General features: G+C 51.5%; 1 protein-coding gene across 1 annotated transcript in view; it reads left to right on the forward strand.

The window, feature by feature from the left end:
* Window positions 1-10079, forward strand: part of TGM6 (transglutaminase 6) — a 33212-nt gene extending 23133 nt beyond the window's left edge. Inside the window, exons 8-13 of the mRNA XM_006732296.2 lie at window positions 2070-2173; window positions 2251-2493; window positions 3166-3507; window positions 6131-6285; window positions 6578-6711; window positions 7532-10079. Of these exons, the coding sequence (XP_006732359.2) occupies window positions 2070-2173; window positions 2251-2493; window positions 3166-3507; window positions 6131-6285; window positions 6578-6711; window positions 7532-7685 (1132 nt within the window). The 3' untranslated portion in view covers window positions 7686-10079. The remainder of the gene's footprint in view (window positions 1-2069; window positions 2174-2250; window positions 2494-3165; window positions 3508-6130; window positions 6286-6577; window positions 6712-7531) is intronic.
* The last annotated feature ends 1246 nt before the right edge of the window (window positions 10080-11325 follow it).

The raw sequence follows: 11325 nt of genomic DNA on the forward strand, positions 1-11325 counted from the left end.
AAACAGTTCATTTTAATTTAACTTTTTATTTTACTTTTTTAAAGATTTTATTTATTTATTTGAGAGCACGCGAGAGAGTGAGCGCACAAGCAGGGGGGGTAGGGGGAGAGGGAGAAGCAGACTCCCCACTGAGCAGGGAGCCCTACTCGATCTCAAAACCCCGGCATCACGACCTGAGCTGAAGGCAGATGCTTAACTGACTTAGCCACCCAGGCGCCCTAATTTAATTTTTTAAAATAGGAAATACATGCATGTGCATTAATATTCAAAAGGTACCAAATGGGCGACAGGGCTAAGCCTCCCTCCCGCCCGGTTCGAGCCTGGCGTCCTCCTCACAGGAGGCAACACTGCGACGAGCTTCTTACACCTCTTCACAGGGAGGCTCTGCAGATACCAGGACGTACATACTCACAGTCCCTCGCTCCCAAGCTTTTTACCCACTTAGTTTCTGCAGCATGATGTCATCCTGCTCATCTTGTTCTACATTTCAGAATTTTAAAATAAGGTTTTAGAAATAATAATAACACCACGCTCAGTGAGCACCTAGTCTATGCCAGGCCCAGTTCTAAGTGCTGTGCATATACGGACTCATGAATTCCTCCAGTCTTGTGAGTAAGCTAGCATTATTAGCCCTATTTTGCCGATGAGGAAATCCAGGCACAGAGAGGTTAGGTAACCTCTCTAAGGCTGCACAGCAAAGTGAGTGGAAGAGCTTGGGTATGAACCTGGTCTGCCTTTCAGTTGTATAGAAAACCATAGTCAAAACCAGGAAAAACCAGGTCTATAGCCTCATTCCTTCCCTCTACCTCTCTTCTCCCCTTTCCTCCTCCTTTTGGTTCTCCTCATTCCCTCTCCCTGCAGGAGCACCAAAAAAAAAAGTCTTCTCTTTTGATGCTGGGACCCCTGTCACCACAGAGGTTATCAGATTACACCCAAGTCCTTATCCAGATACTCTCCCACACAAAGACAACTACCTCCTTAAGAGGAGTCCTGAGGTCAGCTATAAAGATGCCAAGTCCGGCAAACTGGGGTTTGTCTCTCCTGCTTCCTTCCTGGGTGAGCCTTGTGCAAATGATGTCACTTTGCTAGTCTCATGTTCTCATCTTTAACACAGGAAACGTAAAGTCTGAACTCCTTACCAAGACCTACAGAGCCCTGCATAATCTGACTCCTACCTACCCCCCCCCCATGCTGGCCAAAGCCCAGCAGATACGTACTTTCTGTTCCTTGAAGACACAAAGATTTTCCTTATCTCAGGGTCTTTGCACATGCTGTTCCTTCTGCCTGGAACACTGTTCCCATCACTCTTCCGATGGCTAATCCTTTCTTATTTAAGCCTCATCTTAAACGTCATTTTCTTAGAGTTGGTCTCCAGCCGTTACTCACCACTCAGGTCTCTCTCTTTCTTCACAGCATCTATTGTTACTTGCATTTGTTTTATTTATCTGCTTACTTATTTTTACCCATCTCCTCACCCCTCTTCTCCTTTCGTAGAATGTAAGCTTCATGAGGGTAAGATCTTGTGTCTTGAGACAAGAGATAGTGAGATAGCACAAATGGGGAGGAGAGGGAGAAGCAGGCTCCCCACAGAGCAGGGAGCCCGATGCGAGACTCGATCCCAGGACCCTGGGATCATGACCTGAGCCGAAGGCAGACGCTTAACCGACTGAGCCACCCAGGCGCCCCAAGATCTTGTGTCTTATTTGCGATTGTATTTCTGGTACCTTGAACAACAGTTTCTTGATATATATATATCAATATATGTATATATATATACACACACACACATATATACATGTATATACATATGTACACATACATACATACACTACATATATATGGAATATATATATATATACACACACCTATATACATATACCTATATACATATATTTAACTCTCAGATTGTATATAGAACTGTTCACCAGTATGGTTCAATGAATGGTTCCGAAGATTCAGCCCCAGTACTGCAGTCTGGGGCCGGGGCCTGGCTCACAGCAGGAACTGGCCATCCTCTGGGCCTCTGTGCTCACTGAAGGCCCCCCTGCCCCCTCCTCTCTCTGTGGCAGGAATTTCCATGTCTGGAATGAGAGTTGGTTTGCCCGCCAGGACCTGGGCCCCTCCTACAACGGCTGGCAGGTTCTGGATGCCACCCCCCAGGAGGAGAGCAAAGGTATGGGCTCAGCCGGGCGGGTCGCAGACCCCCGCTTTCCCTCACCCATGCTGCTCACGGCCATCCCTCCTGCCCAGGCGTGTTCCGGTGTGGCCCGGCCTCCGTCACCGCCATCCGCGAGGGCGACGTGCACCTGGCCCACGATGGCCCCTTTGTGTTCGCGGAGGTCAACGCGGACTACGTCACCTGGCTGTGGCACGAGGATGAGAGCTGGGAGCGGGTATACTCAGACACAAAGAAGATCGGGAGGTGTATCAGCACCAAGGCCGTGGGCAGCGACTCCCGTGTGGACATCACCGGCCTCTACAAGTATCCAGAAGGTAAGGGCGATATGGCGGCCTCCGTCGGTCTCCCAAGACAACCTGTCTGCTCTACGGACCACCGCAGGCCAACCGGGGCCAGGCCCCTCCCCGCGGGCTACGATGGCAAGGGAAGCAGCCATTACCCAGCTCTAGCCCATCACCGCCGTGTAGACAGTTGGAAGGGAGCATGACTAACTACATGGAGTTTGGAGCCAGACTGCCTGGGATCAAATCTTGAGTCCCTTAGGAGTTGCTTTATCTCTCTGTGCCTTGGGTTCCTTATCTATAAAATGGGGTGATGGTAGCGCCAACCTCCCCGGGGAGGAAATACAGCGGCTAGAACTGTTGTGCGCGGCACCTAGCACGTCTACGCGAGTGTCGGCTCTCCCTATCGGACGAGCCTTCAGACCCAGTGGTCAGAGAAGCTGCCAACCTGTATTTTTGCGCGAAATTTTCCAATCTGGAGTTGTTGGCGACTAATTTAAAACGTATTTAAATAGTCCCAGAACCAAACACGGTGCATATGGCTGGTTCCTGGGCTGTCAGTCTGAGACCCCCCCATGGCCGTGGCAAATCGAAGGGGTGAAGGAGGGATGGTTTTGCCTAGAGAGGAGGGGAACTGAGCAGAGAGGCCCTGGGACGGGTGGAGGAGGAAAGGGGTGCCCGCCTCACCGTGCGTGATGCCCGCAGGGTCCAGGAAGGAGAGGCAGGTGTACCGCAAGGCCGTGAGGAAGCTGTTCAGTGTGGAAGCCTCTGGGAGGAGGACCTGGGTCCGCAGGATGGGCGGTCGTGGTCTTTGGCGCGAGGACCTCCTGGAGCCCGCCACCAAGCCCAACATCACCGGCAAGTTCAAGATGCTGGAACCGCCCGTGCTGGGCCACGACCTGAGCCTGGCTCTGTGCTTGACCAACCTCACCTCCCGGCCCCAGAGGGTCCGAGTCAACCTGAGCGGCGCCACCATCCTATACACCCGCAGGCCGGTGGCTGAGATCCTGCACGAGTCCCACTCGGTGCGGCTGGGGCCGGCAGAAGGTAGGAAGGCCCCCACTTGGGGGGACCTCGCCAGCCCAACCCCTTAACGGGGGGTGGGGAGGGCGGAGCACACCTTCCCAGCATCCTGCACTCATTTCCAGGAAAGACAGGGATGTTGCTGGGCATGTGTTCAGTGCCTTGCCTCTTGTCCCCAATTGACAGGTGAGAAAACTGAGCTCAGAGGAGCTCACTAATGAGACTAGTAATAGAAGTCCACAATCATCTGGTGGCAAACTCGGATGGAGGTGAGGTGATCGCAATCCCTCTGAATATTTACACCCGGAACAAATACCTGCCGAGAACATTTCACAGTCTATGGAGTATGCCTCGTCACCTTCCTAAAATCCAGCAAATTCTGGAGCCCAGCTGTCTGCAGGTGTCCCATGTGAGGGGCATGGACCAGTAAGCAATGGTTACTAAGTGCTTACGGGTGCCAGGCCCTGTCCTGAGAATTCTGTACACATCAGCTACTGTCCCCACAACATTCTCTGTCCCCAGCCCTCCTTTCCTCCCCTCCGGTTTCTGTCTGTCTGTCTCTCTCTCCCTCTCCCCCCTCACATAACATTCTGCACTCTAAGGATTCACTTAAACAAAGAAATTGTTCTTCTGGGCCCAGTTTCAGAAGCTTGTGTGTTTTGACAGAGGGAAAACATGTGAAGGAGACATCACACACCTTTTCATTTTTTTGCTTTTTACCTTTCACGAAATCCAAATGGCAAAATAACACTTCATAAGGAAATATTAACTAACATGCACTTTCTCCTGGTTTTTTTTCATATTAAAAGTAATATGTCTTCATTAAAGGTTTTGAGGGCACAGAGAAAGATCACCTGTGATCCTGCCACCCCCCCCCATAAATTGTTAACTTGTTTTCCTTCCATATTTTTAACACCTGTTGCTTTTTGCCAAACAGGTGTGATTACACTGTGGGCACTCAGTGTTTATTAGTGCCTCTCTCTGTTCACATTACATTGTTATTTACATATTTTTATAAGCTCTCCGTCCACATCATTTTAACAGATGTATAATCTTTAAATAAATATACAGATAGTTCTTTTTATATGTGGTGGGAGTCAGTTTGCTAATATTTTATTGAGGAGTCTTGGAATTTGCATTTCTAACAAGTTCCCAGATAATGCTGATGCCCCTGATTCCAGGACCACACTTTGAGAACCACTGATCTCCTGCCACGCAAGGAGTAAATGATGTAACATATGTAAAGTATTTGGTGTCATGCCTACCACCTAAGGAACATAATTTATTGTAGGGATTGACAGGATTATTGAGATTATAAATTGGAGATAAATATTACTGGCTCATGGAATTGTTGGGAGGATTGAATGAGTTCATCAACGAATGTGCTTCTAAGTGCCCAGCAGTAAAAGTTAGTAAAAATTAGCTTTTTTTTATTTAAGATTTTTTATTTTTATTTATTTGAGAATGAGAGAGAGAGCACATGAGAGGGGGGAGGGTCAGAGGGAGAAGCAGACTCCCTGCCGAGCAGGGAGCCCGATGTGGGACTCGATCCAGGGACTCCGGGATCATGACCTGAGCCGAAGGCAGTCGCTTAGCCAACTGAGCCACCCAGGCGCCCAAAAATTAGCTTTTATAATTATTAATTATTGCTGTTATTGTGTTAAGGATTCTCCCAGTCATGACCTACTGGACTAAGGAAACCCATAAAGCAAGGTAGAGTTTTGACCGATGGATCGGCATTTGGGCATTCAAGAAGCACCTGCTATATGCAAAGCAGTGGGAGACCATAAAGTGAACCAAGTTCAAATCCTTTAAGGACCTTTTCCACAGGTTGTAACCCGACGCCCTCAGGGGCAGGAAGGAAAGAGACACACGGGAAGAGCAGTAGGGGGTGGTAGGGCCGGGAGCAAATCAGAAAGAACATACTGTAGCTAAAGGAAAAAAACATACGTGGTCCAAAAACACCCAGATATGACTGGGAGTCCGCTGGGGCCCGTGGCGACCCATGCTCAAGAGAAGGAAATGCACAGGCAGGGTGTCTGCGGCTGGTGAGAAACCCAGATGGCCTGGACCACGGGAGCTCAGAAGGCAGAGGGCGTGAGATCACTGAGTGGGGTACCCGTGAAGGCTTTCCACCTGGGGGTGCTGACTAGGATGGGCCTTAATGGGGAGGGAGGATTTGGAGAAGCGGTGAAGAAGTTGGCCTCCTCACCGGATTGGAAGCTTAGGCAGACCTTTGACCCCCCTCTTCTCTGCACCTAGCACATAGTAGGTGCTCAAGAAACAGTGAGTGGATTCCTGATAATGGACTGAGAGACTTGCATCTGGAATGATTAGGGAAAGTTCAAACACACCTCTGGGAGTTCTTGGAGAAACAATCTGGTGTCGTTGGTAGCCAACTGCCTGAATTTGAATCCCACCTCATCTTGGCTCCTTGATTTACTTGCTGTGTGACACTGGATAAGAAACTAACCTCTCTGAGCCTTAGGTTTCTTCATCTGTGAACTGACGATAATAATGCCTGTCTCAGGTTGGTGGCAAGGACCAGAGAGAGTGTAATTAGGAATGGAGCCTTCCCTCCCTCCTCTTGGGTACTGTTGAAAGAGATTGTTGGACCCCTAACTCCCGCCTCTGCTTTCCCTTCCAGCAAAAGAGATCCCAATCACAATATCTTACTCTCAATATAAGGAAGATCTGACAGAGGACAAGAAGATCCTGTTGGCTGCCATGTGCTTTGTCACCAAAGGAGAGAAGCTCCTGGTGGAGAAGGACATCACTCTGGAGGACTTCATCACCATCAAGGTGAGTCCCATCTGCATCCACCTCCATGTTCCTGGCAGGCCCCCTTCACAGCTGGGGGAGGGCATCAGAAGCTGGGGGGTTTGTGCTTTTGGCTCCGGCTTCAGCTCTCAAGGGCCAGAGACAAGTGGCATGGATGGATATAATGGTGGAGCTCAGTAAGGGGGTAGGTGGATGCAAGGGGTGGCCATGATTCATGCCCAGGCCAGGCTCCAGCCAGCGTCCTAGCCAGGACCTGTGGGTTTCCTGGGGGAGTGTGGAGGAGGACGATGACTTATGGGGATCACCCCTCCAGGTGCTGGGCCCTGCCGTGGTGGGGATGGCGGTTATGCTGGAAGTGATGGTGGTCAACCCCCTTCTGGAGAAAGTGGAGGACTGTGTGCTGATGGTGGAGGGCAGTGGCCTTCTCCACGGACAGCTCAGCATCGAGTAAGTGTCAGCCTGGGAGTGGGAGCCCTACTTTCCTTATATGATGGGCCACGGAGAAGCGGCCAATGGAGGGGGCTGCGGGAAAGACTCTGGACCCCCAGGAACCAGCTCACAGCCTAGACACACCAGCGTTCATTTATTTTTTCCTTCCTTCATTCATTTGGTCCTGAGCTCAGTCATATAACTCATCCACTCACCCACCCACTCGTTCACATGACCCTTAATCAGAATGACCTGTTCCCTGAGCCACGTGGCGACCGTTGGGAACGCCAAGATGACCAGATGGGGTTCTGCCTGGAGAAGTGTTCTCATAGACAGGTGGTCCTTCAAATGAGCACAGTGTGATTTGTGCAGAGAGATGGATCCCCAGGGCCCAGGGAATCAGAGGCAGCCCTTAATTGGGGATGGGGCGGAACCAGGGAAAAGCTACAGTGGAGCTGGCCTTAAATGATGAATCAAGAAGCTTTTTAGGCATCAAGAAGGATAGAGGGCTTCCCAGTCGGAGGTCTCAGTGGCTGGGGTCGTCAGGGAAGGCCTCCTGGAAGAAGAGGGACTTGATCTGGTCCTTGGGTGCAATTGGAATGGGAAGGGCATCCTAGGTAGGAGGAACAGTGCAGACAAAAGCCCAGAGAGAGGAAGTGTATGGGATGTTCAGGGCACAGGGAGGGGACAAGCCTGGCATTAAGCTGGAAGCATACTGACAAGGCTTGAATGTCAGTCTCAAGGTGTGACCTTGATCCCAAGGGCTCTGGAGATGGCAGGCCAGACTCGGGAGGAGAGGGGGCTGATGGTCTGCCTTTCTCCCATTCCCTTTCCCCAGTGTGCCCAGCCTGGAGCCCCAGGAGAGGGCCTTGGTCCAGTTCAACATCACCCCATCCAAGAGCGGCCCGAGGCAGCTGCAGGTGGACCTCATCAGCCCCCACTTCCCGGACATCAAGGGCTTTGTGATCATCCACGTGGCCACAGCCAAGTGACCGTCCGCCACAAGGGGCTGAGAGCGGGGGAGACGGCCCCCGTTCCTTTCCGGTCCACCTCTTTGTCTCTCCTGCATGGGAGCCAGGAGGCCCGGTTTCCAGTTCTGCTTCAGTTTCTGCCCCACTTGGTGAATTTGGGCGAGTCCCTTCCTCTCCTGGGCCTCAGTTTCCCCATCTGTAAAATGAAGTGTGAGACTTAAACTTTTGGACAACGATGGATGATGTAGGGAGCCTCTTCCACCTTCATCAACCACCCTCACGGCTGGGAGGCTAACAGACCAAGCCTCACAGTAACCGAGGCCCACCCGGCTCTGCCACCGCCTGCCTGGTCTGCTCACCGTCACCCTGGCCAACCCCTGGGCTCTCCTTGCTTCTCGCTCAGCGCCTCCATGCTCTGGCCACCTCCAGACCCAAGAACGTCCTGCCGGCGCTGAAAAGGACCCCAAAAGTGTTCGAGCTTGCTCCTAAACATCCCTCAACATTCCCATTTTACACAGAAGAGTCTTGCCCATGGCCATAGGGTGAGCTAGAGGCAGAATTGGGGCCCGTGTGAATGCCACTTACACCATCTAAGCTTTACCCCAAAGTCATGTGCTGAAAACCATTAGATTTGAAGCAATGGGAGATCTTCCCTCCATGAAGACCCGAGGGGCCCCTGCTGCCTGGAAGAAGCTGAAGATGGAAGAGCCTGATTGCATCTGAGGATGAAGCCCGAAATCTGATCTCGGCATGGTCATCAGCGGTCTCCTACCACCAGCCCAGGGGTTATTGACTTTTTGAGAATGAGAACAGCGTTAACTTTGCAAAACATCCCCAGCAGCTACACACAATCAAGTTCTTAGCCTCAAAACAGGACAGAGGCCTCTGGGACAAGGACTGGAGTGGAGACCACCAGGACCTGAGGATAACCGCACAGCTCAGAATGTTCTAGATAGCCAAAAGAATGACAACTAATCATAGAATTTAAGTCATCCGCACAACAAAACAGCCTCATCTGCAGTGAGACACCTCCTGCCCGCGAACTTAAGTGGGAACAATTTACGTAGGAAGTCTTTGCTAAAAGGAGGTCAGGGAAACACATGGGCAGTGTGTGATGGGTGGTCCTTGGGACCCAGGCCTCGGGGAAGGCATTTGTCCGACGATTCTACGCAGCCATGACAGCTTGGGAGAATCCAGATGTGTGGAGGACCCCCTTTCCAAACCTCGGTTTGGGATGCTGATCCTGTCCATCTAAGAGGGGCACAGCTGGAGATCCAGAGTGGGCAGCCACTTCCTCGGGGCTGAGCAGCAGGAAGGGGTACGGGGGGGCGGACTCCAACAGAGGGGATCTCCCACGCTTAGTAAAAAGGACGCTTTTTTTTTTTAAGATTTTATTTATTTATTTATTTGACCACGAGACACACAGCGAGAAAGGGAACACAAGCAGGGGGAGTGGGAGAGGGAGAAGGAGGCTTCCCGCTGAGCAGGGAGCCCAATGTGGGGCTCAATCCCAGGACCCTGGGATCATGACCTGAGCCGAAAGCAGACGCTTAATGACTGAGCCACCCAGGCACGCCAAAGGGACGCTTCTTTTAGCAAGGAGACCTTCTTGGCCCCTTCCAGTTGCCCCAGACACCTCATCCTTCCAGCAAATGCCAATTGCCCGCCTTCCTCAGGCTTGGCTGTACCGGGCTGCCCCTCCCAGGAGGTAGACTCTGAGACAGAGTTTAGGGTGCAGGACATTTAGTAAGGAATGACCTGGGGGTCCACACAGTGGAAGGGAGGGGGAGGAAGCAGGATGGGTGGAGGGAGGAATCGAGCCATGACTCAGGTCCAGTGAGAACCTGGGCCGGTATACCCCACGGGCAGCTCTGGGGCTAGTGTGGCCCATGAGAGTTGTCCCAGGTTGGGCCAAGTTGGCTGGGCCTTTCTATGCTCACATCCGTCACCGATTTGCCCCAGAAGAGGTGTGCCTTTGGGCAAGCTAGCTCTCTATGGCGGAGGCCAGCCCTGGGGTCATCTGCAGTCAGCCCTCCCGGCAGCTGGGGACAACAAGCCCTCCACTGAAGGAAGGGCCGGACGGCGTGTCTCCACCTGCCTTCTGTTCAACCCAAGGCCAGAGCAGTGACATTACCTGGTTCCCTGCACTTACCTTCCAGTGGGTGGCAACAGGTACTCAATCACCACATTTTAAAAGGTGCAAAAAGTTAAAATGAGAAATAAGAGTAAACAAGTAAACAAATCCGTGGGTTAGCTAATTACATGTGGTGACGTGCGCCAAAGAGAAAATAAAACGCACTGTCGCCTCTCCCGGAGTTGTGGGGGACAGGATAACACCACCTCCCATGGTGGCCTCAGAGAAAGTCTCTGAGGAAGTGATATTCGAGCTCAGATTTTAATAGTAACCCCAAAAATGATTGAAAACTACATGAGTGTGCTTACCACATGCCAGGAACTGTCAGCAGGTGCCTTACATATGTTTATTTAATCTCCTAACAAGTCAGTGAAGTACAAACTATTGTCTCCGTCTTTAACCTGCCTCATGGCGCAGCCAGGGCTGGGCACCTTGACTCACACAGAGCTCTGGATGGAGGGTGTGTTCAGAAGGCATCACGGATGGCAAAGCACCCCCCTCCCCCCGGGCAGTGCCCGAGCCAGGTAATTTCTGACATGACACGTTCTGGTTACCAATCGCTGTGTAACAACCACCCCATGACTTAAGACTTAAAATAATGACAACAATCATTTCGCGGATGAATCTGCAGTTGGGTCCAGGGCTTGGTTGGGATCGCTCGTCTCTGCTTGACTCCGTGGAGCGGGGAGAGCGCCAAGGCTGGGCCAGGATCGTCAGAAGGCTTATCCACTCACAAGCCTGCCGGTGGATGCTGGCTGTTGGCTCTTGGCCGAGCACCAGGCTGGGCCGTCAGCCACAACACCTACCCACAGCCTCTCCGTGTGGCCTGGGCTTCCTCACAACACAGTGGCCGTGGGGCAAGGACAAGCATCTTGAGAGAGAGAGAGTCAGATGGAAGCCATATGGCCTTTATGTGTTGGGGCTGGAAGTCGTCCAGTCCCACTTCTGCCACATTCTATTCATCAAGGCAGTGACAAAGTTCCTCCAAGTTTCAAGAGGAGATAGACCCAATTTGTGATAAAAAGTGGAAAGATCCCGGAAGGGCTTATAGGACTGGAAATATTGCCGTAGATACTTTTGGAAATATACAATCTGCCATGCGGTTTCCTGCTGCCTGCTTCTGGACCCTCCGAAGACTTGTGGAGTCCCATATTGCCCTGTGTCTCGTCTCTTAGTATCCTCTCCAATTTGCACTTAAATTCTACACCGCCCCCTTTGCTTAAGCCGACAAGAATCCATTTCTTCTGCTTGCAACCAAGAAGTCTGACTCATGCAGACACCGAGGTGGAAATGAGCTTGGTCTGTCCCAGGAACAAAATGAAGGCCAATGTCTCCAAAATGTCCTACCCTCTTCTTTTTTTTTTTTTTTTTTAAAGATTTTATTTATTTATTTGAGAGAGAGAGAATGAGAGACAGAGAGCACGAGAGGAAAGAGGGCAGAGGGAGAAGCAGACCCCCTGCCGAGCAGGGAGCCCGATGCGGGACTTGATCCCAGGACTCCAGGATCATGACCTGAGCCGAAGGCAG

This window comes from Leptonychotes weddellii, chromosome 10, assembly GCF_054177405.1.
Source record: "Leptonychotes weddellii isolate Sample4059 chromosome 10, ASM5417740v2, whole genome shotgun sequence".
NCBI lineage: Eukaryota > Metazoa > Chordata > Mammalia > Carnivora > Phocidae > Leptonychotes > Leptonychotes weddellii.